This window comes from Gigantopelta aegis, chromosome 8, assembly GCF_016097555.1.
Source record: "Gigantopelta aegis isolate Gae_Host chromosome 8, Gae_host_genome, whole genome shotgun sequence".
In the NCBI taxonomy this organism is placed as follows: domain Eukaryota; kingdom Metazoa; phylum Mollusca; class Gastropoda; order Neomphalida; family Peltospiridae; genus Gigantopelta; species Gigantopelta aegis.
The window spans coordinates 10,898,759-10,926,447 of NC_054706.1; the positions used below are offsets into that span (position 1 = coordinate 10,898,759).

General features: G+C 35.6%; 1 protein-coding gene across 1 annotated transcript; it reads left to right on the forward strand.

Annotated features, from left to right (window-relative positions):
* On the forward strand, positions 1-26,574 carry LOC121379464 (cadherin-23-like). Its single transcript, XM_041508107.1, has 29 exons — positions 1-120; positions 592-915; positions 1,959-2,282; positions 2,868-3,389; positions 4,740-4,871; positions 5,802-6,326; positions 6,643-6,963; positions 7,746-7,883; positions 8,409-8,600; positions 10,528-10,656; positions 11,146-11,331; positions 12,054-12,200; positions 12,787-13,107; positions 13,752-13,937; positions 14,666-14,785; positions 15,152-15,337; positions 15,977-16,114; positions 17,077-17,268; positions 17,736-17,870; positions 19,190-19,510; positions 20,549-20,725; positions 21,642-21,770; positions 22,349-22,537; positions 23,223-23,654; positions 24,125-24,310; positions 24,721-24,849; positions 25,251-25,763; positions 26,290-26,430; positions 26,569-26,574. The coding sequence occupies exons 1-29, from the start codon at positions 1-3 to the stop codon at positions 26,572-26,574; spliced, it is 6,561 nt and encodes a 2,186-aa protein (XP_041364041.1).
* Positions 26,575-27,689: the final 1,115 nt, after the last annotated feature.

The window sequence follows — 27,689 nt, forward strand, 5'->3', positions numbered from 1 at the left end:
ATGATTGGAGATGGGTCTGCAATGTCGTACTTCACACTTGAAGCCGGACGCACTTCACAACTGTCTGCTGTCATTTCTACAAAGAACAGTCTCTTAACTGACAATGTTGAAAAATACTCGGTGTGTACTCAGTATACTTGACATAAAGTGTATTATCATTCATTTATTAGTTCATTAATTATAATCTTTAATGTTGATTTGTAATAGCATTCATTCATTCATCTTTCCATCCATTTTTCCTTTGTTCTTTTTATCCATTCATCCATCCATCCATCCATCCATCCAACAAATCCATCCATCCATCCATCAAAGTTTACGATCATTAATTTTTGTTTTAATTATAATCATTAATGTTCATTTGTTCAACATTCATTCATTTATCTTTCCATTCATTTTTCTTTTAATCTTTTCATCCATCCATCCATCTGTCCGTCCATCCATCTGTCCATCCATCCATCCATCCATCCATCCATTCATTCTGTATAAAGATAGTATGTGTGATAATCTTATTTTACTTTAAAGAGTTTAATTGTTTTGTAAATTCATTTATTCATTCATAAGTTAATTAATTAATTAATGGATTTATTATAGATTAGGATTGTTGCCAGCGACAATGGTTTCCCTGCTCGCAGTGCTACAGCTATTGTGATTGTGAACATGCAGCGAAACTTCTTTGGCCCCGTCTGGCAGGCACCGAGCTACTCTACGAATGTTTTGGAGACTCAGGCTCTGGGAGTGGCCATTGTGTCAGTGAAGGCGACTGACGGCGACACTCAGTCTCCTAACAACATTGTTTTCTATCAGCTGATCGGAGACGTTGCAGCTCTCAACTACTTTCATATCAACGAAGTGACGGGTCAGATCAGCGTTGGAACATCGCTGACGGCAGATGAGAGTGATCCAGTACAGTATAAAGTAAGCTGAACCAGGCCTTCTAGAATTTTTATAAAATCCACCAGCCATGGGATCAGTGATTTAAAAAATTTGCTAGCCACGATTAACAATTCACTAGCCCTACTTTACTTTAAGTTAATACAAATTTTCTAATTAATAGTAATAATCAGATATGTCATCTAAAGAGGGAGATAGAGCTTAAAAACACAGGATATATTCATATTTACAAAATAGACTTCACTGTAGCATTTGACAAAAATATTTCACTAGCCGTCGGGCACGACAATAGTAGTTATTTACTAGCCCAACATTAAATATTACTAGTGATGGGTGTGGGGCTACCATAATCTAGAAGCCCTGGCTGAACATTCAGTAGAATTCAGAAATTAAGTAGATAATCCAACATCATAAAAGCTCTGGTTTGAAATGACCTATTTATTCAGTACATTGATGTAAAACATACTGTGTGGACATTTAAATGCTGCCTTCTGTTTTAAAGAGGCAAAATTATTAATACATAAAGTAATTGAGATAAAACTGGAGGAAAAATTGCTGTACCCGACACTGTTAAAAAGTTAAGACAATTCACATATTGTTTCCTAGCCCGAATGAAAAACAAAATGGCCATATATCATTTTAATGTTAAAAACTACCTGACCCATTGCTCTAGATAGTAGTACAGAAAATCCAAAGTTGTTTTGGTATGATCTCCATAATTAAGTCTTGTTTTGTAAAACTTTTAAAGTGTGTACTAAGGGCTTTAACATAGTGTCGCCCATACAGATAGAACATAGATAAATTCTGAAGACTGGTAAAGTCTTCCATGTGAACTGTTAGTGTTATTTATACAGTCTCATATATCCCCCCTGGATCAACAAGCTGCTGGTCATGTCAGGGGTCGAAACCAGATGAAGACATTCCTGAACCTTCATTGGATATAGGCATGTAAATACACGTTTTGAGTTTGAGTTTCACGAGGGAGACATGCTTGAACCTTCAATGGATATAGGCATGTAAATACACGTTTTGAGTTTGAGTTTCATATATTGACTTTGTATTTCCAGCTGACTGTCCGTGCTCTTGACCGCGGTTCCCCACCTCTAACATCCACTGCCGATGTGCGTGTGTTTGTTAACGTCGTACGAAACCAGAATCCACCGCAGTTCATCAACGAACCTTACAGTCAGTCCGTACGCCAGGATCTCTCGACGAGTGCCAGTATTCTCAAGGTCAAGGCTGTCGACCCCGACACTCAAGGATCTTTCGGTGATATAGAGTATAGAATGATAAATATTGACACCTCGCAGACATATTTCCAAGTTGATGCCAAGTCGGGTATCATTAGTTTGCGGAACAGTGTCGCCAGTGATACTACAACAGAATACAGGGTGAGAATATGTTTTCTTCTTAAAAATATATATGTTTAAAGTTTCATCATTTCATTTATATAGAAACTATAAGATTACAATGTATTTATTGAACAGCAACGATAATTATTTTTACATATTAAAGTTTAAATAATAATTTCTGACATTTTCTTTAATTCTGATAAATATCAGATTATTGTTGTGAACAACAAAGTTACAAAATATATTAAAGGTACTTGATCGTCAAACAATATTGTATGTCATTTTTGTCTAAAACATAGTTTCCTTCATGTTTTTTTCTTCTGAATATATAATAATAAACTACAAATTCTGTGGCCTGCCAAATGGTCATATCAACTACAAATTAAAGCATGCACCAGTCAAATCAAGATGCTAGTTTGAGATTCTGTAGACATTACAATAACAAAGAACACACTGTATGTATAGAGAGAAAGAGAGTACCATTTTAACATGCCCCTATACCACTAAGGTTTCGAGCATTGAATGTATAGAAATAAATATTCTAAGCAACAAACTAAAAGTTCAATATTTTTGCTTTTAAATACAAAAAACCTTAAAAGACATCTGCTTTTCTTTCAATTTCAGCTTTTAATCCAAGCCGCTGACCAAGGCTCCCCACCACAGACTGATCTGACAGTCATCGTGATCACCGTAAACCGAAATCTTGCCGCTCCTATGTTCGTTCCTCGTGTGTACAATGTCACCATCCTGGAAACTCAGAGTCTGGGAGACACCATCACCCGGGTGACGGCCACCGACTCTGACATCGTCTCTCCAAACAACGTGGTCAAATACGCCTTGCTTGGCACGGCCAAAGCTCTGGAATACTTCTTCGTGAACAGCGTCACGGGAGATGTGTCGGTGCGGCGCGGTCTCACCGAGGATGTGACGTCCAGCAATAACCGCTACATGCTGACGGTCGCTGCAGAGGACCAGGGTCTGCCGGCCCCGCTGAGGGCGTTATGGTCTGCGACGGTGAACGTGTTGGTGGTGAGAAACCAGTTTGAGCCGGTGTTTGAGAACACACCGTACAGAGCGACCGTATCGTTGGCCACCGATGTCGGAAGCAGTGTCTTCAGAGTTGTAGCAACAGATCGGGATCTTCAGGTATAAAGAAATTGTCTTCAGACAAATATATTCCATTGTTAAGTTGATGCATTACCATTTTTTTTTCACTGAACCTGACCTCAAAGAAATGGCATATTCCTCCTATGTAAATAGACTGGTCTCAAACAAATGGCATATTCCCCCTATGTAAGTAGACTGTTCTCAAACAAATGGCATATTCCCCCTATGTAAGTAGACTGGTCTCAAACAAATGGCATATTCCCCCTATGTAAGTAGACTTCTCAAACAAATGGCATATTCCCCCTATGTAAGTAGACTTCTCAAACAAATGGCATATTCCCCCTATGTAAGTAGACTTCTCAAACAAATGGCATATTCCCCCTATGTAAGTAGACTGTTCTCAAACAAATGGCATATTCCCCCTATGTAAGTAGACTGTTCTCAAACAAATGGCATATTCCCCCTATGTAAATAGACTGGTCTACTTACTTAGGGAGAATATGCCTTTTGTTTGAGGTCAGGTTTAGTATTCATAAAACAGAGGGGCGAGACGTAGCCCAGTGATAAAGCACTCGCTTGATGCACGGTCAGTTTGGGATCGATCCCTGTCAGTGGACCCATTGGGCTATTTCTCACTTCAGCCAGTGAACCACAACTGGTACATCAAAAGCTGTGGTATGTGCTATCCTGTCTATTGGATGGTGCATATAAAAGATCCCTTGCTGCTAATTGAAAAGAGTAGCTCATGAAGTGGCGACAGCGGGTTTCCTCCCTCAATATCTGTGTGGTCCTTAACCATATGTCCGACACCATATAACTAAATAAAATGTGTTGAGTGTGTCGTTAAATAAACCATTTCCTTCATAAAACAGAAAATGATCCAAGTTTTCTAATTTTTTAATAAGTGATATTTAGTGGGAGGTGAATGAGGGGTGTGAAAGTTGAAAGTAGTTTAGTGGTAGAGCTCTCAAATGGGTCACAGTCAATAGCTCTTGGTAGAGCCATCATTTATTACACCGGTATGTACTGTCATGTCTTTGAAAAAATTTATATAAAGGATCTCTTGCTATTCAGTAGGAGTGTGGCGTAAATGTTTTTCTCTGTCGTGTCAAAAAATGTTTCAACTTTAAAACCCTAACAACCATTTCAATTGTTGTGTGCTAATAATAATATTGCCAGAATTTGTTTTAAGTTCTTTAATAAAATTAATTAAGATAAAAAATAATTAATATAATGATTATATTTAAAGTAGATGTTTCTTTTTTAGGATTTTAATTGACACTATTTTATTTACTGATATAAAGAAAAACATAAATATCCTTACAGTTGATTATATGTAAATGAGGTAACTGTTATGCTTGTATAAATGAGGTTCAATTTGTATTACAGGTCCCGTACAACACTGTGGTCTACAGTGCTATTGGCGATGATTCCGCACCAAGCTTCTTTCAAGTGAACGGTGCCACAGGAGATGTGTACATGACACAGTCCATTGTGTCGGACACTGCTACTAGCTATAGGGTACGTCTGTTGTAATACTGTAATAGTTTTATACAATTCTTTTATTAGTATTCATTGGTAGTTTCACTGCTGTTTGCCAATTTGCCGAATTTGTTTTCCTTAGTTCTTACTCACTTGTAAATTGCTAATATTTACACCATAACTGGTATATTAAAGGCCGTGGTATGTGCTGTGGGATGGTGCATATCAAAGATCCCTTGCTACTAATGGAAAAATGTAAAGGGTTTTATCTCCAAGACTATGTGTCAAAATTACCAAATGTTTGACATCCAATAGTTGATGATTGATTTGTTATCAATGTACTCTAGTGGTGTCGTTAAACAAAACAAACTTTAACTTTTTCTTAAGCTTTAGTATGAACATGATTTCTGTCCTATTACATTTATACACACCATAATAGCATGTAGTTTAACGACACAGACTCTAGTTTCAGCCCGTAAAAATGGACACCAAGTTTAGTTAATCTACAAACCTGCAACACACATTTGGATATGGTTATAACAGAGAGAAGCTAAAGTCTGTGATGTTTAAACAGGGAAATACCGTCTAAAATAACTAGAGTGTGTCTCATTAACCATTACTTCTTAGACGACATTTGGATATGGTTATAACAGAGAGAAGCTAAAGTCTGTGATGTTTAAACAGGGAAATACCGTCTAAAATAACTAGAGTGTGTCTCATTAACCATTACTTCTTAGACGACATTTGGATATGGTTATAACAGAGAGAAGCTAAAGTCTGTGATGTTTAAACAGGGAAATACCATCAAAAATAACTAGAGTGTGTCTCATTAACCATTACTTCCTAGACGAACATGCATTTTTGAAAACTAGAGTATGTTGCTTTAATTTTTAGCTATTATTTCAGATGTATTCTTAATACATTCTATATCATAATAATAAAGGCTTTTTCTTTTTTCTTTTTTAACAGCTCCGTGTTGTTGCTAAAGATGGTGGGAATCCAGCTAAGAGTGCGTACGAAGTCATAACACTGACTATCGACCGCAATCTGTTTGCTCCACAATGGATGCAGCCAAGTGGACCCAACTACATGACATCCACAACAGTATTTGAAAACACTGACTTCAGTACGATTATCTTCAAACTCGTAGCCATTGACAGTGACAACACCTCCCCATATAATCAGGTGGTGTACAGCTTTGTCGGAAACAGCCCAGGACAGGCATACTTCATGCTGGATGCGAACACAGGACAGATCCGCCTGCGAACCTCTCTGTTGCAGGACAGTGCCCAGCAGTACACCCTCCTGGCGACCGCCTCGGATTCTACGAAGCCTGCCAGATCTGCTCCACAAACCGCTACCGTCCAGGTGTCTGTCATTCGCAATCTGAACACACCAAACTTTGTGAACCTGCCCTACTCCACTCACATTGCAGAGAGTTTGTCTCTTGGTGCGTCGGTTTACCAGGCTACTGCAGTGGATATTGACCAACAGGTAAATATTTCTTTGATGTTTTATGTTATTGGTGCTGTTATTTATTCTTTTTCATTTATTTTTTGTTTAATGTTGAATTTGTGTGATAAAATCTGTGTGAAAACTTCATTTTGGTTTATTAATCAATTTACTTGAATTATCTTCCCCTGATTATGAACAGTAATCAGTTGTGGTGGCAAATAAATACAATTGACTACACACAACAAATATCCTGTTTAACCAGATATTCAACAAGTAGTTATGTTTAGTGCACAACTACATAAAATATACAAACCGTATTTACTGCAAGTACATATCATATATTCTTTTCTTTCAGAATACCTTTGAACGGGTTCATTACGAAATTGTCGGTGATGACTCAGCTCCTGTTTACTTCCGTATAAATCAAGCTTCTGGACAAATCAGTCTTCGCCGGTCTCTAGTCGGAGTTTCCAAGAACTCGTTCTACGTTCGTGTGCGAGCCTACGACAACGGTTTGCCAACACCGCGAAGTAACACCACGATGGTGCGAATCATGATCCTCCACAACCTGAACGCGCCTGTGATCAGCAGTTCGTCCTACCAAGCAACAGTCCCAGCTACAGAGCCTGTCGGGTCGGTCATTGTTCAAGTGAAAGCAACGGATGCCGATAATGCTGTAAGCTTTATATTGGGACATTTTCTCTTCTTTTTTTGTTTTTCTCCAGGTTTTTGTGTTGTCAAATTCCTTATTTCTTATTGTAACCAGGACCCATGCTTATAAAACTTAAAGTCTAGACTAATAAAAGTCCAGACTTTAACATAATGCTATTTGAATGGCATTGCCATGACGTTAAAGTCTGGACTTTAAGGTTTATAAGCACGGGGCCTCATCTCTTACCTCATGTGGTTCAAACAGCCAAACAAATTTCTTTAATCTTCCCTTGTAGGCTACACTTAAGAGACCATTCACAGTTGTCTGATTCACAAGCGTGCAAAGCATACTCTATTTTTCTACCTCCTGAAAATCATATTTAACAAAGAATGCTTTCAGAGACATTTAAAAAAAAACCAAACCCCCCAAAACCCACATACTGACATTAATCCCATCCCTCCCAGTGTACAGTTTGTATGCTTGTGAATGAGACCCTAAGGTTTACTTTTATTTTTAACCTAGTCTTTTCATACAGTCCCACTGCATATGGTTTGAAAATCATTGGTGGACAATAAACTGCTCTCCTGAAATTATGTAGAAGAGAAATTGCTCTCATTGTTAAATTCAAAGTAATTTTGAGTAAAATAAATTAGCGATATCAATGTGTGATGAGGCGAGCAGTTTTCCAACCATGTGGAAATCATTTTGCGCAAGTACATGCGAGTTAGAGGAGTTTATTTGCATCAAACCATAATGACTGCAGGCCCTAAAATGTATATAATTTGTGAATTATTGAAATATTTCAGTCACCCCACAACGAGATCCGCTTCTCGTCGAGAGCTGATTCTATGGAGGAAGATTTCTTCTTTGTGAATTCTGTGACCGGAGAAGTCACTGTGCGGAGGTCACTCACTCTTGACACACAACTCAGTTCTGTGTATGTGGTAAGTAACTATATATATATATATTTAATAATATTGTTGCAATAATACTTGAAGTACGTTGAAATAAAAGTCATTAATACAATAATATATGTAACAATTGGCATGTGGCTAAAGCCCTCTGGTATTTGTACTCAGTCTTATTAACTGCCAAGTTGGGATGAAATATTTAATATATTTTTGCCAAAAGCTGTTTACTGGTATGTGATTATGTTTAGTTTTTTTTAACACATATGAGACATTTTTAAACTAGTATATCATTGTAGTATGATAAATTCTTTTAGCAAAATTAATCACCATATGATATTTTGTTTAATTTTTTTTTAGCAAAATTAATCACCATATAATATTTTGTTTATGAGGCTTAATCATTTTGTTAAGTTTTTAATTATTGACTAGCTGTTATTTCACCTGTATCTATATTAAATTTACTTAATTACTATCTCTTCTGTTTAACATTTTAGAATATTTTTAGTTCCTATAACTTTTCTTTATGTGGAGTTTAACATGCTGCTTATTTGATTTCAGTTATTTGTTGGAGCCTATGATTTGGGAAGTCCCAGTCGACAGGCGGGCCAAGAGAGCAGGATTAGCATCACGGTGACGAGGAACCGCTTCAGTCCAGTGTTTGTCGGTGACCCGTACACAGTCACCATACCAGAGACACAGAGTGTTGGCTCCAGTGTGGCACTCATTACTGTCACTGATGCTGATAATGTAGTATGTACATTTGTTTTGTTATTAACGAGGGAAATGTTTTATTTAATGACGCATTCAACACATTTTATTTACGGTTATATGGCATCGGACACACAGATACTGAGAAAGGAAACCCACTGCTGCCACTTCATGGGCTACTCTTTTTCGAATAGCCGCAAGGGATCTTTTATATGCACCATCCCAGAGACAGGATAACACATACCATGGCCTTTGATATGCCAGTCGTGGTGCACTGGCTGGAGCGAGAAATAGCACAATGGGCCCACTGATGGGGATTGATCCCAGACCGACTGTGCATCAGGCGAACGCATTACCACTGGGCTACATCCCTACCCTTGTTTTGTTATTAAAGGCCATGGTGTGTGCTGTCCTGTCTGTGAGAAAGTGCACATGAAAGATCGTTTTGCTGCTACATTATAGCAGAGTATGTAACCCAGAGCGACTCCAATGTTTCAAAACAAATGCTAATTGTAGTCAACAAACATTTCTTTCCTTTTCTTTTCTTTATCTTGTTTACTACAGATGGAGAAATAAAATGAATACAATGTGGTTGTGAAAATAAATATTTCCAAAAAAATATAATCATGGTGATTTAGGTTTTAAGGCAGTGTTAGAAAGCTTTATCATGTCAACATTTTATACATTATACATATTTTTAAAATATAATCATGGTGATTTAGGTTTTAAGGCAGTGTTAGAAAGCTTTATCATGTCAAAGCTTTATCATTATACATATCAACATTTTATCATGTCACATTTTATACATTATACATATTTTAAAATATAATCATGGTGATTTAGGTTTTAAGGCAGTGTTAGAAAGCTTTATCATGTCAACATTTTATACATTATACATATTTTTAAAATATAATCATGGTGATTTAGGTTTTAAGGCAGTGTTAGAAAGCTTTATCATGTCAACATTTTATACATTATACATATTTTTAAAATATAATCATGGTGATTTAGGTTTTAAGGCAGTGTTAGAAAGCTTTATCATGTCAACATTTTATACATTATACATATTTTTAAAATATAATCATGGTGATTTAGGTTTTAAGGCAGTGTTAGAAAGCTTTATCATGTCAACATTTTATACATTATACATATTTTTAAAATATAATCATGGTGATTTAGGTTTTAAGGCAGTGTTAGAAAGCTTTATCATGTCAACATTTTATACATTATACATATTTTTAAAATATAATCATGGTGATTTAGGTTTTAAGGCAGTGTTAGAAAGCTTTATCATGTCAACATTTTATACATTATACATATTTTAAAAATATAATCATGGTGATTTAGGTTTTAAGGCAGTGTTAGAAAGCTTTATCATGTCAACATTTTATACATTATACATATTTTTAAAATATAATCATGGTGATTTAGGTTTTAAGGCAGTGTTAGAAAGCTTTATCATGTCAACATTTTATACATTATATATATTTTTATTATATAACATTTAGTGAAATATCTTAAAATGGCAGTTAAATAAAAGTGTTATCAGCCACTCAGTGACGATAACCCATTTTAGAGTGAAAATTTCACTATTTCACTCTAAAATGTGTTATCGTCACTGTAGAAAGTGTTATCTTCACTGTAAAAAAGCCAGAACTATTTTGCTGCTGGCATTTTAGAAATAAAGGTAAATTGCCAAAAGTTTTATAATAAATAGAAAATTTCATGTGTTTTGTCAAATATGATTTATATCTCATCTTGTGAAGTTTGCAATCATATTACACGTGAGATATGATTGCAAACTTCACTTGATGAGATATAAATCATATTTGAAAAAAAAAAATGAAATATACTCTATGTCTTAAACTTAATTATTAATTTTGGTGACATATGCCATTATGTGAAATGTTTGCTTCTTATACTTTACAAGAAATGTGTGTCTGATAACGAATGTAATTGTTCATCCCAGGCTCCATTTAATGCGGTAACACTGCGAACAATTGGAGACGACTTGGCAGCTAACTATTTCAGTGTCAACTCATCTGGAGTCGTCTATGTGACAGGGAAGCTTGTCTCGGACACAGTGCACTTCTACAGGGTAAGACTCACATTGATTCTCTCATGACTTAAACTGAACATGATATATCTTTTTATTTGCATGCATTAACCTCATGATTGAAGCTTAAACTCAATATTCAAGCAGTTCATAGCATTTTTTAAATATCAAAATGATTGGAGTGAGATGTATCTTATTGGTAAATTGCTCACTTGAGGGATGATATATTGCGAATAGTTCACACATTGGGGCCTCCTTTTCCCATCCTAGTTGGTGCCTTACCTGTTGTATGTCAAAGACTGTGGTGTGGTATGTACTGTCCTGTCAGTGGGAAAATGCAGATAAAATAAGTAGCCTATGTGTCACTATCAAGATGAGATTATTCCAGCCAAATAGACATTTCAAAATATGCTAAGGTGTTGTACAGAACATTGCATGAAAAAAAAAGAGAAAAGAATATATATATAATTTTAATGTTCTTCTAACACTGAGTTTTTAAAATAAAAACCTGAACACTTTTAATATTTTCAGTTGCGAATTGAGGCCCAAGATGGTGGCATGCCTCCTAAAAGTGCAACAGCGCTGGTGAACATCAACGTACAGATCAACTTGTTTGATCCCGTCTTCTCATCCAGCTCGTACGTAGGAAACATCCTTGAAACAACGGAGCTCGGTGTCAGCATTGTTCAAGTTCTCGCGTCCGACAGAGATTCAAGGGTTGGTGATGTTATTTATTTTATAGTAGTAATGATAACAAGTTTTCTACATTTACTACTACTAATAAACAGAGAATAATACATGAGTGGCCGTTAGATACCATTTATCTCACAACGATTTGTTTTAAAAAGTATCTTAACGAGCAGCCAGCCGTATGTCTTGAAATTGTTAACACACGTACATGTGTTAACAAGTATGTGTTGTCATAAATAACGAATGATGTTCTCACCAACGGGGGTGTAAGAAGTACAAATATATTTTATATTAATAATATTTTGTTTCAATTGATGTAAGGTGCATATAATTTAGACAGTTTGAGAAATTATTTTTATGAGATATAATCATTCAGATACGTATCTTTAAGTACAAGTTTTTAAAAACAGTTATGAATAATGGTAGCTTCTTTTCATAATAAAACCCCTAGAAAATGTATATATTTTTAGACTATGATCCATGCTTAACAACAAAAAATCATGAATAAAAACATTATGTTAAATATTATTATTATTAGTAGTAATAGTAGTAGTATCATCCATGTTAGTAGTAGTAGTAGTAGTAGTAGTAGTAGTATCATCCATGTTAGTAGTAGTAGTAGTAGTAGTATCATCCATGTTAGTAGTAGTAGTAGTAGTATCATCCATGTTAGCATAAACAACAACTTGTGATTAAAGGTATTATTAAATTATCGGCAGACTAAGACTGTTTGTGATTATTTTTTTCAGCCAGCACACAGCACCATCCGTTACAGTATTAGTAACAACTCTGCCAGCTCTTTCGGTCGTGAATTCTTCCTCATTGATGCAGTGTCTGGGACTGTGTCTCTAAGACAGTCCGTACTGAAGGACCAGAGACAACTGTCGCAGTATGTTGTGAGTATACTGTACATTTTCATCAATTACTCTGGTTTGGATATAAATATACCAATATATGGAATATAGCACATAGTTATGAATTATTTATATTTTAAATTTGTCCTGTTTTGTTTTCTACATGTATATGTGGTGGGATGTAGTTCAGTGGTAGAGTGCTTGGATCAATCACCTTGATGGATCCTCCCTCCCCCCCCCATGCAGTACCCCATTACTGTTAAATAAAAGGCTGTTGTATGTACTGTCATTCCTATGGGAAAGTGCATATAAAAGATTCCTTGCTATTTTTGTTCTTAATGACATCATTGATCCATGGATAAATACTGAGTGAACAGTGGTTTGGTTTTTCTCTTGCATTTATGAAGTAAAAAAAAGTGCGATATAGGTATTACTTTTCCAATGGCGGTGGTGGTGTTAAAGTTAGTGCAAGTTCTAGATCAGTGAAACTTGGTTTATAGTTGCATCTATGGATGTTCATCACAAAATATTTTTTGGTAGGCGAGACATTTAAATCCCCAGAATTCCTGTTTGAGATATTCCCTTCCTATCCATATTTTTTTTACCTATTTCATGTTTTGTTTTCCAGTTTCAAGTAAATGCAGTTGACACAGGTGTTCCAAAAAGAATGGCCACCAATCCCGCCACTGTTACTGTTAATGTGGTCAGAAACAAGAGCCCGCCGGTTTTTCTAAACCAGCCGTACTCTGTGAGAGTAAATCGCACCATTGCAGTGGGCATCTCACTTTTGACAGTGAGAACTCGAGACCAGGACCAGAGTGGCCCGTACAGTTCAGTTGTATTTGACATCATCGGTGATGACGTCGCACCAGTTTTTTTCTCCGTTGGTGCAGTCAGTGGTGTTGTCAAACTCAAAGAAACCATTGTGCTTGACAAAGCCACCTACAGTGTAAGTATTATTTAATGATGTTTTTTTCTAGTGTTAAAATTAAATTGCAGTTAATAAATAGAGTTGATCATGAATGTTAAGCATGGTATTTACAGAATCTGACAATCATTGGAATTAGTGTTTTAAGCAGTTTATAGTGATTTCCCTAGCTTGTTTTAGCATTGTGTGGCACTATGCCTCAATAGTTTATTGCTATCTTGCCTTAATCATGCTGCCCTGAAATTATATAAGCCTTTTTCAATAATTAATTATTAATTTGCCTCTATAAAACTCTCAGAAAAAAATGTATTATTATTTAATAAAATATCCCTGTTATATATTTTGCCATTCATTTATTAAAGCAAGCACATTAATTATATTTATTTTTATTTCAATTAATGTTTTGCCTTTAATGAAAAACCCCCAACAAACCAGCCCTGAAAATGGTAAATATCCTCCCAAAGTGTTTAGTCTATCGTGCCTTGCCAAATTTTTAATACCAACCTCTTTCTTAAGTGTGGATGGCTGTACATTGTACATATTTTTATTTTTTTCCTTTCATTGATGGCTTTTGCATGTGGTTGGAAGCAAATTGCAGTACACCAATCTTGTATGCAAGGAAAAGCCCCATAGACTTTATTCTGTGTGTTTTCTCAACATTTCAGCTGCGAGTGCGAGCAATGGACGGTGGTAAACCTCCCTTGTCAGCAACTGCTGTTGTGACAATTAGAGTGGACACCAATCTGTTCAGTCCGACGTTTGATCAGAACTCATACAGAGTCGCCATCACAGACCTCACAACGCCAGGAAGTTTCGTGGTACAGGTAGCAGCTCACGATTTAGATACAGACGTAAGTAGTCTATTAAGCTTTGTTGATTTTTTATATATGTATGTCAGGGCTGGCTGAAATTATCCAAATTATCTACTAAACTTCAAAAATTGCAGAAACCCAGATATTTTATAACAAAATGTCAATTATTTCATAAAATTATTTTGCAAAATCAAAATAAAATTTGCCAATTGTTTTTGAAATTCGCAATTGGCGAATTTGGCAAGTGCCAGAGCTAGCCCTGTGTGTGTGTGTGTATGTATGTATGTGTGTGTGTGTGTGTGTGTGTGTATGTGTGTGTGTGTGTATGTGTGTGTGTGCGTGTGTGTATGTATGTGAGAGTGAGAGTGAGAGTGAGAGAGAGAGAGAGATATGAAATATATGTATGCAGACTTGCAATAAGTGTATGCATGCATGCATGCATGTTTTCATGTTCATGTTTTCAATTAAGAGTATAGCCCTTTTGTAGTTTTGTTAAAATGAATATTTAAAAAGAGGCTACATGATATTTCACTTCTATGTTTGAACAGTGTTTATGTTCTGTGGGAAGCATAAGTATATATATATGGAGGCAGTTTTATAAACATAGTATTGAACCCAAATGGTTTTGTCTGCAAATGACTAGCATTCACAGACCAAAATTGACCAGTCTTTGAAATGTCATTATTTAAAATGAGTGTTGCACATTCTTAATAAATACATTTATTTATAGATTCATTTATTGGGAACTGTCATTGATTATATTTCAGGTTTTAACTTATTCCATCATCGGCGATGACACGGCTTCAAACATATTCTCCATCAACTCTGCAACTGGAGTCATCACAGCGTCTAATGCTATCCGCACTGATACTAGCTTGTCATACAGGGTACGCACTTTATTTAATTGTTTATTTATTTTATTTAATGTTCCTAATGTGATTAATGATTAATGTAAAGGGGACAGTACTGATTGATACACTTGTGTAAAAAATGTGGCACCTTTTAGGTATTTTATTTTTTGACAGCCAATTTAAAATGAAAATGCATTCAAATTTTCTTGATCATTGTTTTTGCCATGTTTTCAGTTTGGCTCATCTGAGAAGAGTTAATCATGAAATTTTCGTCAAAAATTTAAAAGAACATTTTATAAATTTTGTATATACTTTTTTTTTTTGGCACCAAACTGTTTGAGACATTTATTTTTTGTGCTATACTTTTGACAGACTAAATATCATTAATGTGTATTTGTGCAGATCCGTGTTGAGGTTTCGGACGATGGTTCTCCGAGGAGGACTGACCTCACCCTGGTCTATGTGAACATGACCCGCAACCTGTTCTCACCCGAGTTCCGCCCTGTGACGTACAACACCATCTTGGAGGAAACACACGCTGTCGGGGATCCGTTTGCTGCCGTCTTCGCAACGGACAGTGATGCAGCTGTGAGTTCATAAACTTGTTAAGAATTTACTGAACGACAAAATAAACATGAGTATTAGTTTCTTTTTCTTTAATTTATTTAAAATTATTCTGTTTGAATCCTGTTAGTTTCTGTGTCTGTTAAAATAGTTAGGGTTTTGTCAAAACTTTAGGTCCACTTTAACAGTCTGTTTCCTGAATTAATTTTTTTGTGAAAACAAATTTACTACTTTTATGAATATTTTTTTCTCTATGGTCCAAAATTAAATCTACTACATTTTATTCATGTGCTTTTTAATAATTCCTGCACATAAAGGACATTAGAAATATGTTCCCTTTATATAAATGTATAAAGACTTGTATACGACATCTATTATAGGAACACAAAAATAGAACTGTAAAAAAGTACAGTGTAACTCCTCTAAACCGGACACCCTCTAGACCAAGTAAAATGTCCAGTTTTAAGAGGTATCCGTTTTAGAGAGGTTCTCTTCTGTACAGATAGTTAAAAAGGGACCATGACAAATGTCCTGTTTTGAGGGAATTCCGGTTTACTGAGGTTTCACTGTATAATAATTGCAAATTATAACAACAGCAACAGCAGTAATAATAAATATTGGTGGTTTCATATAAACATTAAATATAATGTTTTAATATTTCAGGTTCCAAACAATGTAGTTGAGTATTTGCTGTCTGGCAGTTTGGAGATGACGTCCTTGTTTCAAGTTGGCCTTCTCTCCGGTCAGCTGTCCTTGCTGCGTCCACTGTACGCCGACACCAACAAGCCCTCCGCATACTCGGTAAGATAAATAAAACCTTCACACACAGAAAGCAGGGCATTTTAACTCATTAATTTGGACAGGATATATTGGGCCAAATTTACAAGGCCTGTTTTTTTACTTACACGTGTAAAAGTAAAGTAAAGTTTGTTTTATTTAACGACGCCTCTAGAGCACTTTGATTTTTATCTTATCATCGGCTATTGGATATCAAACATATGTTCATTCTTACTTACACATGTGTAACTACATTTACAATGCTTAAACATCTGTGTTGAAGAAAAACAGACTCTGTACATTCAGTTCACTAAGTTCTAGAGGTCTTTGTTAACTGATAGTTTTATAGTGTGTACTTGCTAGTGGTACTTACAGTAAAAGTTAAATACTAAAGATTTTGAAGCTAATTATGATCTTTCCACAAGCAGTGTTGCTATAAAGTGCTCCTACTGTCAGTGGGCCCATTGGACTATTTCTCGCTCCAGCCAGTGCACCACGACTGGTATATCAAAGGCCGTGGTATGTGCTATCCTGTCTATGGGATGGTGCATATAAAAGATCCCTTGCTGCTAATCGAAAAGAGTAGCCCATGAAGTGGCGACAGTGGGTTTCCTCCCTCAGTATCTGTGTGATTCCTAACCATATGTCCGATGCCATATAACCGTAAATAAAATGTTTTGAGTGCGTCGTTAAATAAATATTTCCTTCATACTGGCAGTAGCTAGTGGGAGTTTCTCTATTAGCTCATGTGTTCAGTTATGGTCCTATAAAATTTTCTTTAAATCTGACTGACAAAACTTTAAACATTTGTTAATTTAATTCATTTCCAGTAATAATATTAAAGATGATAAGTCAAACTGGATTACAGTTTGTAATGTAAGCCATTAAGTCCATCTGAAAAGTTTGTTTAGGCATCTCGATAGATACAAAAATGTGGCATAAATATTAGAATATTAATAACTAATAGTAATATTTCTGTTGTTTAGTTCATGGTTACAGCTCACGACAAGGGCAGCCCATCTCGCGCTGCCATCAACACGGCCACTGTGACTGTTGCAGTGAAGAGGAACATCCACGCCCCGGAATTCCTAAACACTCCTTATTCAGCCGTCATATTTAGAACTCTGGGAACCAGTGCCAGCATCATGCAGATCACCACAGTCGATCGAGATGAGACGGTGTGTAGAAATAACAACCTTATAGTTATATCATTTCTTAATTAACTGTGAATGTAGTATGTTTACTTTGAGATGTTATGAAGTATGATGTTTAGGAATTCCTGTTGTATTAAAATGATTTCATGTCATCTTGTATCAGACGTTTGTAAGTCAATAAAACAGGTTATAAAACATTATTTTTGTTTTGGTAATAGTGAATTTTATATATTTGTTTATAGTATAAGCACTTAACAAACATACTTACATTGAAACAAAATGCACCTGACAATTTCGCCTTATCAATGTTAGTGGCAAATTGTTTGTCAAAATGTCACAAGATTTTGTACTTTCCAGTAATAAAGTTAATGTATGTCTACTTGAATTAAGTTCCATGAATTTAAGAGTCATATTACTTATAGGCAGGCATGTTTGTAAGATTGGTTACAAGCCTTAAAATGTTTATTAAAAAGGAATGTTATTTGTTTCAGAGTCCCTTTAATGAGGTATCCCTGGAGGTGATAGGTGATGACACGGCTCCGAGTTTGTTCTCCCTAGGCAGTGACAGCATCGTCCGAGTCACCAACAATGTGGATCTCGCTCAAGACACCGCAACAGTCTACAGAGTGAGTTTATTTATGTCACTCCGCCTGTTGGGGGGCGGGACATACCTCAGTGGTACAGGGCTCACCTGATACGAGATCAATCTAGGATCAATTCCCATCGGTGGGACCATTGGGCTATTTCTCGATCCAGCCAGTGCTCCACAACTGGTGTAACAAAGGCTATGGTATGTACTATCCTGTCTGTGGGATGGTGCATATAAAAGATCCTTGCTGCTAATTGAAATGAGTAGCCTATGAATTGGCAACAGTGGGTTTCCTCTCTCTGTGTGGTTCTTAACCATATGTCTGATGCCATATAATCATATATAAAATGTGTTGAGTGCGTCATTAAATAAAACATTTCCTTCCTTCCTTCCTTCCTTCCTCCTATTGGTTTAACCATATGTCTGATGCCATATAATCATATATAAAATGTGTTGAGTGCGTCATTAAATAAAACATTTCCTTCCTTCCTTCCTTCCTCCTATTGGTTTAACCATATGTCTGATGCCATATAATCATATATAAAATGTGTTGAGTGCGTCATTAAATAAAACATTTCCTTCCTTCCTTCCTTCCTCCTATTGGTTTAACCATATGTCTGATGCCATATAATCATATATAAAATGTGTTGAGTGCGTCATTAAATAAAACATTTCCTTCCTTCCTTCCTTCCTTCTATTGGTTTAACCATATGTCTGATGCCATATAATCATATATAAAATGTGTTGAGTGCGTCATTAAATAAAACATTTCCTTCCTTCCTTCCTTCCTCCTATTGGTTTAACCATATGTCTGATGCCATATAATCATATATAAAATGTGTTGAGTGCGTCATTAAATAAAACATTTCCTTCCTTCCTTCCTTCCTTCCTCCTATTGGTTTAACCATATGTCTGATGCCATATAATCATATATAAAATGTGTTGAGTGCGTCATTAAATAAAACATTTCCTTCCTTCCTTCCTTCCTCCTATTGGTGGGAATTTCAAGGTTAGCTCTTTTGATAGAAAGCTACACTCACAAAGAGAGTGATTGAATCCTTCAGTAGAGATTCATGTATCTTATGTTTGTTGCCATCATGGGAACTGGTGTATGCTCTAAACTCAAGGATTCAAGTTATTAGTTATTATTATCTGCTCACCCACCCACTAGTTTCAGTCCCATTATGGATGTTCTTTTATTTGCTATAATCAGACATTTAATTCTATTATTGTTGCAAGATATTAAAAATTAATGACTGAATATATCACTGTATTATTTGTAAAAATAAAAATAACACACTGATTTTAATATTAATAACCAGTGCTATAATTCAGTTCTCTCTTTTTATCATTCAGCTGCGATTGTTGGCACATGATGGAGGATTTCCTTCGTTGTCCGCGACGACGACCATTGAAATAACAGTACGCAGGAATCTGTTTGCTCCTGTCTTCACCAACGCGGAGGCCATCCGGGTTGTGATACTGGAAAACCTGGTCGCAGGATCCTTCATAGCAGACGTGAAGGCCACTGATTCTGATGCAGACCCACCAAACAATGTGGTCACGTACGTCATCACTGGAGCTGCCGAAGCCGGTCGCTATTTCTTCATCAACCCTGTGGATGGACGAGTTTCACTACTTCAGTCAGTTGTCGGCACAGCGGTTAATGGATACAGGGTAAGCGGATTGTATCATTGACTTGTTTGTTCTTATAACTTACGAACAAAAAGAAGAAATATTTTATTTAATTACATAATCAGCTGTAACTTAGGGGCTGACATATTTATTTTTAAAAATTCTATTGAAGGTGGGGTGTGTGAATGCCAGGATATATAAAAATATATATATATTGTACACTTTATAAATTAGTCTTATCCAACATATTGTAGACCAACTGTGGTACCCCATCCTCACCCCTCCCCCACCCAAATCCGTGCTCTTTTAGAATCTACAATGGTAAATAGCCAATCAAAATGGTTCCATAATTTTAAGGTTGCAGTGAGGGAAAGCAAAACCAAAAATTATATTTACTTGTGAAGATGTTTATGATTGGAAATGATCCTCTTACCTCATCTGAGCTAAACATTTTCAATTTGTGTTAGCTGATGTTTGAAAGAACATTGATACTGGAGCTAATTTCACAAAGCATCGTAAGTTTACGTTTACAGTTAACCATTTTATCACCTATGGTACATCTATGTATTTTGGAATCTGTTTCACCTAGAAAATTATGCCACTATAAAAGACAATACAAAGTATAAAATAAAATTATATGCATTTTGCATTTTATTATTTATACTGTTCGTACTTACAGTATTTGTTTTCCAGTCGGATATTTATATTTCCTGTGCAAAATTAGGCTTACGATGTTTTGTGAAATAGGTCCCTGGTTTTAATATATGTTAGAATAAATGTCTTAAGTCGGACCCTGTATCTTGTTGTTCAGTCAATCTGACAAATGAATAAATGTCTTAAGTCGGACTCTGTATCTTGTTGTTCAGTCAATCTGACAAATGAATAAATGTCTTAAGTCGGACTCTGTATCTTGTTGTTCAGTCAATCTGACAAATGAATAAATGTCTTAAGTCGGACTCTGTATCTTGTTGTTTAGTCAATCTGACAAATGACTAATTTAATTTGTTATATCATCCATTTAGTATTTATATTATTAAATTCAAAACATGACTGTTATTTTGAACATATCAATTATTTCAGTTGGTCATTGAGGCTCGTGATGGTGGATTTCCTCGGCTGGTTTCATCCACCATTGTTGAAGTGACCGTAATCCGAGATACAGACACACTGGTTTTCCCACTCGCCTCCTACGTTATGACCATCTCGGAGAACTACAGAGTAGGACAGGCCGTGTTGACTGTCGATGCTCAGCCAGCGGTGAGTGGAACTTTGATTGATAAGAATTTTGTGTTACTACTTAACGTTCGGTAGCCTCAATGGTTTGGTATTAAAGCCACGAGACTTGAGGCTGGTAGGTACTGCAACCCCTGCAATTAAGAAAATGTCCACGGCAAAAAACATGACATTAAACCCTGAATATAGTCCCAAGGCAAAAAAAGGTGCAGTGGAGAATTAAAAACTCCACTGCAATCTCCACGACAGTGCCGATTGCCATGGGCAAATGCAGGGTTGTACTAGGATGGTATCCCAGTACAGGCTCCAAACCAGAGTTGTCTTTTAAGGGCACAATAAGGAGGTGTAAGATCACTGCACAGTTGGTGAAAATTTGAGATAATTTATTTTGTTTTATGTCAATTTTCAACTATACATTTTCCCTGAAAATAATAAAAAAGTGATTACTTTAAACAAAATTTTAACAGCAAAGGCTTATTGTTGAAGCCACATTGTATGTAAATTAGCAGTTTGGCTGATCCCTGCTAGTAGTGTCATTAAATAAAACAGACTTTATTTTCCCAAATCCAGATAAACCCTTGTTTTATTCATTTGATCCTCAGTAAGGTTTTAGTAAATGTCATTGAATAATAATTATAATTTACCTAATTTTTATTTTTGTTTTAACAAAAAAGTTGTTTGTTTTGTTTTAATTCTTAACCCCTCCCTTCTCTTCTTAAACAAATATAAATAGTTTGTATTGACTTCATCGAAAACAAATACCTTTCTGCCAAAACGTTTAGTTTTTGGACATAGTAAATTTTTTTCAAGAATTTCAATTTATGAATGCTATTATGTCCTGTTGTGTATGTATAGATTGTGTTGTCTGATTTAAAAAAAACATAATTAAGGATTAAGGGAATGAATTTATTTAATGTACTTTTTTTCCTGATTCATTTAGCCTGGAATTTCATATCGTCTGACTGGATTCAGTGATGGTCCGGACTATTTTAAAATTGACGGCACGTCCGGTGAAATTACTGTGAAATCAACCCTTCATGCTGATCTGAACAAGAAAACCATGTATTATGTAGGTGTTTTATTTTTGTTTTTAAAAACAACGAACATGTGCCTTTTCAGATATTGGTTAAGTTTATTAACAGTGTCAAAAGGATATATTTCTCAATTAAGCCATGAAAAGTTTAGCAAAAAAAAGTACCCCTGTTAATAATGAATGTATTATAATGGGTCACCCAAATGTAAGAGATAAATTCTTAGTTGTTAGGATAATTAAAATAGATATTCCTGTATAAATTTATGATGGACAGAAAATTATTAATAGAAATCATAAAATAAAATAAATATAGGAAGACCTCACAGCCACTAATTAGTCAAACAGTTCATAAATAGTTTTTACCAATGTCTACAGCAGCTATCTTTCAATTTTTATTTTCTTAAATAATGTAATTTCAGTGCAGTGTAAATTTGTTGTGTAAAAAACAGTGTGTCTAAGAGAGAGATCATACGCAGACCTATAAGATGGATTCAATGATGTATACCGAATTGATTGCCTTTCTGCACATGCTAAATGTTTTTGTGTCATGTACATTTGTCAAAATTTTGCATTTCTAAATAAAAAAATATAATTTTTTTTTAATGACAAATTAGCTGACTGTGGAAGCCACGAAACTGTTTAATGTTGGTATGAAGACGGCCACGACACAAGTAAACATCACTGTGACCCGCAATGAAAATGCTCCGGTGTTTAGCCGTCGGATCTACCAGGTGACCATGTCAGAGTCTGCCAGTCTGGGATCCTCCGTTCAGCAGCTTCTAGCAACTGATGCTGATGCACAGGTTAGTGGAATGGTTCTTTCAATGTGATAAGATAGCCACATGTTAAACACCAGATAGAATTTTCTATTTACTTTATAGCTTATACTTATAATCTTGCCTTGACATTGTCAAGAGGTGAGATATAGGCCTTATTTTTCCAATGGTGATGATGGCAATGATGGCAATGATGATATGAAATTTTACATTTAGCTGAACATTAAGGTTTTGCTTAGTTCAGGTTAATTTCTTACAAAGTGCTGGAGCACGTGAAACTTGCTTTATTGTTGAACCTTTGAATGTTCATTTCAGTACTTGTTGCAGAAAGAAAATATTTATTACTTTTTAATTTTTAGCTCAATGTTTAGGTCAATAAATTATGGTAATCATGACTTTTATGTCACATTATTTCTTTCAGGGGAGGGAATTCTGCTCGGATCAACTGTTTTTGTTTCATGGAACATTGCGTTTCCTCCTATTTTAATCGTCCTTCCCTCTAAAATGTGTCAGATGGCACGGATTTTAACCTAGGATTTCAAGAATTTCCGGGACCCATCTAGATTTCCTCTTTTTTACACTTCACCAATTCCCACCCCTGTTCTTTATAAAATTAATTTATGAAAACAATTTCATTTCTTTAACATGTACAGAGATGAACATCTTTGAATACAGCATGGAGTGACTATAACAGAATGTTTTTGTGTTACAGGATGTGTTGGTGTATTCATTTCACCCACAAACTGACGTCACCACCATATTCTACCTTGGACCATCATCCGGCTTAATATCTCTGAGAAAACGTCTTCTTGGTGATAGCACTGATGTCTACCAGTTCAGTGTAATTGCCAGTGACAAGTCGATCCCGGCACGCTCGGCTACTGCCACTGTTATAGTGGAGATACAGCGAGATCGCTTTCTGCTGCAGTTCATCAACGAACCGTATGGTGAAGCTGTGTCTCTTCACACCCCACCCGGAACCATTGTCTACAGTGTACGTGCGACAGACCAGGACCTGATGGGGGAAGTGATGTACAAGATGATTGGTTATTTCTCTGCTCCTGGTTACTTCGTCATGGATGCAAACACAGGAGATATTTCTGTACACAGTTCTCTGTTGACAGATGTTACAGCTGTATATGTTGTAAGTATATATATATTCAGACACAGTTGGATGCATTAGTAATTTCCAAAGAAAACATTTTAATAGCAATATTTTAGTGGAAAAATTCAGAAAATGGAAGCAGTTTATTGGTATTGTAGGGAGGTGCAAAATGATGTCATTTTAATACTGTTGTCATTCAAATTAAAAGACAGCTATATTATTACTATGCTTCGCTAGATTTGAGAAAAAAAAGAGAGACTTCACCCCTGTCACAATAGTTTGTAGTTTCATATTGAGCAGACTATGCCATTAACATTTCAGTATGCTTTTATTTTTCATAATTATAGACAAAACAGTTTAAATTTAGAAAGATAAAAGGAAAAGGGATGTTTGTCAATTATAACAAATGTATTAAAAGTATTACCATTATGTTTATTGTGTGGGAAGCCAAAACAGTGTTGGAGGGAATTGTCAATCATCAAACTAAATTCTTGTTATAATATTTTTAGATTGGAGTCATAGCTTATGACAGTGCATACCCGACCAATCATGCATCAAGCAACGTGACCATCTCGGTGAACCGCAATCCAAACAGACCAGTGTTCAATCCGTCGAGTTACGCTGAGAGAATCCCCGAGTCTTTCCCACTTGGAACCAGCCTGCTCCGGGTTCAAGCCACTGATGATGATGCTGGGGTATGTCTCAAGAGTTACATTATCTTTAATCTGTTCTTGAGAGGGTTCATTAAGATTCCCTACAAAAATCTTATGTCTAGTTTTATTAATTTAGTTTTGTTTTTGTCTCGCCTTTATGAAGTAAAAAGGCAAGATATAGGGATTACCCTTCCGGCAGCGGTCGTCAACTTGCATTAAAATTTAACATTAAAGTTTTGTGTTTACATCACTTTGTCACTTTGAGTCCTAGATCAATGAAACTTGGTTTATAGTTGCACCTACGGACGTTCATCACAGTGCACCGAAAACATTGATGGTAGGCGAAACATGTTTTAAATCAGCTGAATTCTTTATTTTTATATTTCAGTGGTGTAAAATGTTATATTTATTTTATTTTGTTATAGTTCACAGAAGTAAATCTTTATTTTCAGCAAATTGTTCGCTACGAAATAGTGTCATCGACACCACAAGAGGGAACCAACTTCTTCTATCTGAACTCTGAAACTGGATTGATCACCGCTACACGACCTCTAACAGAAACGGCTTCCAATGGATTTATGGTAAAAAAACACCATTTGTAAACATTTATAAAATAATGTAATATTTACCCGTAATTGTACTTAATCAGTTGAGTAATTCTAAGTTTTCTTTGTTTTTTGTTTGACTATGACAATTCCATAACAAATTTTTGTGGCAGTAAACTATACCGTAATAAAAGAAAGAATATTTATTAATGATCTGTTTTATTGTCAACTTGTAACATCTGTTATTATAATAATGTACTTTTAAAGAGAAATATAGAAAAGTAAATGTACCCAAAATTTTATGTATTCATAATACAAATAATAATTATGCCTTTGCTTTTAATCATTGTTTAAAAAAAATAGTTTTATATATTGTTAGCTGTCACTGAAATTACAAATAAATTAATTTCCTCTTTCCTTTCTCTTTTTTTCTTCAGTTTATTATCCACTCATATGACAATGGATCCCCTATACGTCAAAGTAACACCAATGCTCAGGTGACAATTTCTATCGACCGCAATCAGTTCGGACCCCAGTTTGTTGGTGAACCCTATGAAACGACAATCAGGGAGACTCTGACCATTTCCTCCAGTGTGCTGACACTTTCAGCTCGTGACAGCGACCCCGAAACATCGGCATTTGCCAACGTCACTTACGTTTTGATTGGTGATGACACCATGCCATCGTATTTCAGTCTGAACAAGTGGACGGGCATGGTGTCTGTCCGAGCTGACTTGGTGGCCGAAACGCGTCCCCAGTATCAGGGTCGTGTGGTGGCCAGCGACAGTGGACACCCGCCACGCAGTGCGACAGCAATAGTGAAGATCAATGTTATACGCAATCTTCACCATCCGCAATTCCAACAGTCCAGTTACCAAACCAATGTCCTGGAGACAGTGGGTGTCGGTGCATCAGTTCTGTCTGTCCAAGCATTGGATAATGATATACGGGTAAGTAAAGAGAACCTTTGTCAATACTTTATCAGCAATATGGTTTTTCAGCTTTTAGAAAAAAACATTTAATTGTATTTCAGTTGTGTTGTAATGCATCAAATATTTTGTACAAAACAGACTAAGAACTTACATCGGTGTAGTTTTTAGCTTTTGATTTATCATTTCATGTTTTGATTTTAAATGGGTAACATATCCCTGTTTTATATTAAAATTTGGTGATTTGTTTAAGGACATAAAATATAATTAATAAATTTAACAGAAATGCATTCATTTGTGGGGTTTTTTTATTCAAATCAAAGAGATCTGGTTTTGTTATTTGTATTTCGTTTATAGGTTCTGACGCCATATAACCGTAAATAAAATGTGTTGAGTGCATCATTATATAAAACATTTCTTTCTTCTTCTTCGTTTGTAGGTTGTTAATATAAATTATCAATAAGCTGCTTTTGATATGAAACAAAAAGGTATGTACCTTGGAAACTAAGTTAGGTAACGTCAATAAATTTTGCTATTAATATTTCAGTCTCCGTTCAACACTGTGCAGTATGAGATGGAGAATGCCAACTCACTTGGTAGCATGTATTTCCATGTGGACATCTCTACTGGAGTGATATCTGTGAGGACTCCTTTGACAGGCGATCATCTCAGGTCTAAAGTGTACAATGTATGTATAAAACATTTCAGTATTATTCAATATGTTTTATGTATAAAATGTGGCTCTGTTATTTGTACCATTGCATAATGTGTAAATTTCAACACTATTTATTATATTGCATGTGTCAAATACTAATTATTATTTCAGGGATAGCTCTCCAAGTTTCAAGTCGTTTGTTGTTTGTTTTTAGTTCCAGGTATCGGCACATGACCTGGGCAGCCCAAATCTCAAGTCGTTTGTGTCAGCTGTGGTGAGGATCAATGTGGACAGGAACCAGAACACTCCATTCTTCGTGGGTGAACCGTACAGGACGGCGATTAACTTCAACGAACTGCCAGGAACAAGTGTCTATCTTGTACAGGCCGATGACGATGACCAAACGGTGAGAACATTTACATTACTCAGGATCATTGCATTAGAATATATCGTAGAGACCTAAATATTTACATTACTGTGATATTGCTTAGATATTTATTTACTGTGAAATTCTTTATTTTTGTTGTCTTAAATTTTCATATTTTTGAGAAAAAACCCTCACATTTTCTTAAGTACTTAAATTCGTAGTGTCATAAATTTCATATTATATGTGTACATGTATTATGTTTTCATTGAGTTCTTAACTTCATTGACTGCACTAGTCCACAAATTACATGCATTGAAGATTAGACCACCATGAACAAAAGTGATTTTGCAGTACTTTGGTTAATTACTTTAGAATATGAAACATAAACTTTGATTAGTCCCTCAATTTCACTGTTAATAGCAATCGGGTCAACTGACGTTTGATAGGCTGAAGGCTATAATTTGTCCTTGAGATTCACAGTGCCCTTTTTTATTTGAAACATTTAATGAAGAGCAAAAGTTTTGTGTGGAATGTACTTGATTGTGAGGTGGAGGTATAAGGGACAAGTTAGCTAACATCCCCCCTAAAGACAAACCCACACCAAAATCAGATATCAAAGTATATGTTCTTACATACAAGAATACATGTAAATACAGATTGTGGTGGGAATGGAGTTGCGATTTAAGGAAAGAATTGTTGAAAAGGAAGTAATATGGTATTAACAAAACTACTGTATTACTTGTTATTTTGTTATTTCTAAATCATACATGTTTTTCTTTATAATGTGTACATGTTTGTTTAATTGTACTACTCTCAGGCCCCCTTCAACACGGTCTCCTACACACTGATTGGAGACGACAATGCTCCAAATCTGTTCACCATTTCCTCATCGGGTGGACGAATCTCCACAACACGTCAGCTTACA

What these genes read in the sequence shown, in the direction of transcription:
- LOC121379464 (XM_041508107.1), top strand. Translation starts at nt 1, where the DNA reads ATGATTGGAGATGGGTCTGCAATGTCGTACTTCACACTTGAAGCCGGA. An exon ending in GTGATCCAGTACAGTATAAA is followed by an intron (nt 916 to 1,958) that starts GTAAGCTGAACC and finishes TTGTATTTCCAG; the next exon opens with CTGACTGTCCGTGCTCTTGA. An exon ending in TCACTGATGCTGATAATGTA is followed by an intron (nt 8,601 to 10,527) that starts GTATGTACATTT and finishes TGTTCATCCCAG; the next exon opens with GCTCCATTTAATGCGGTAAC.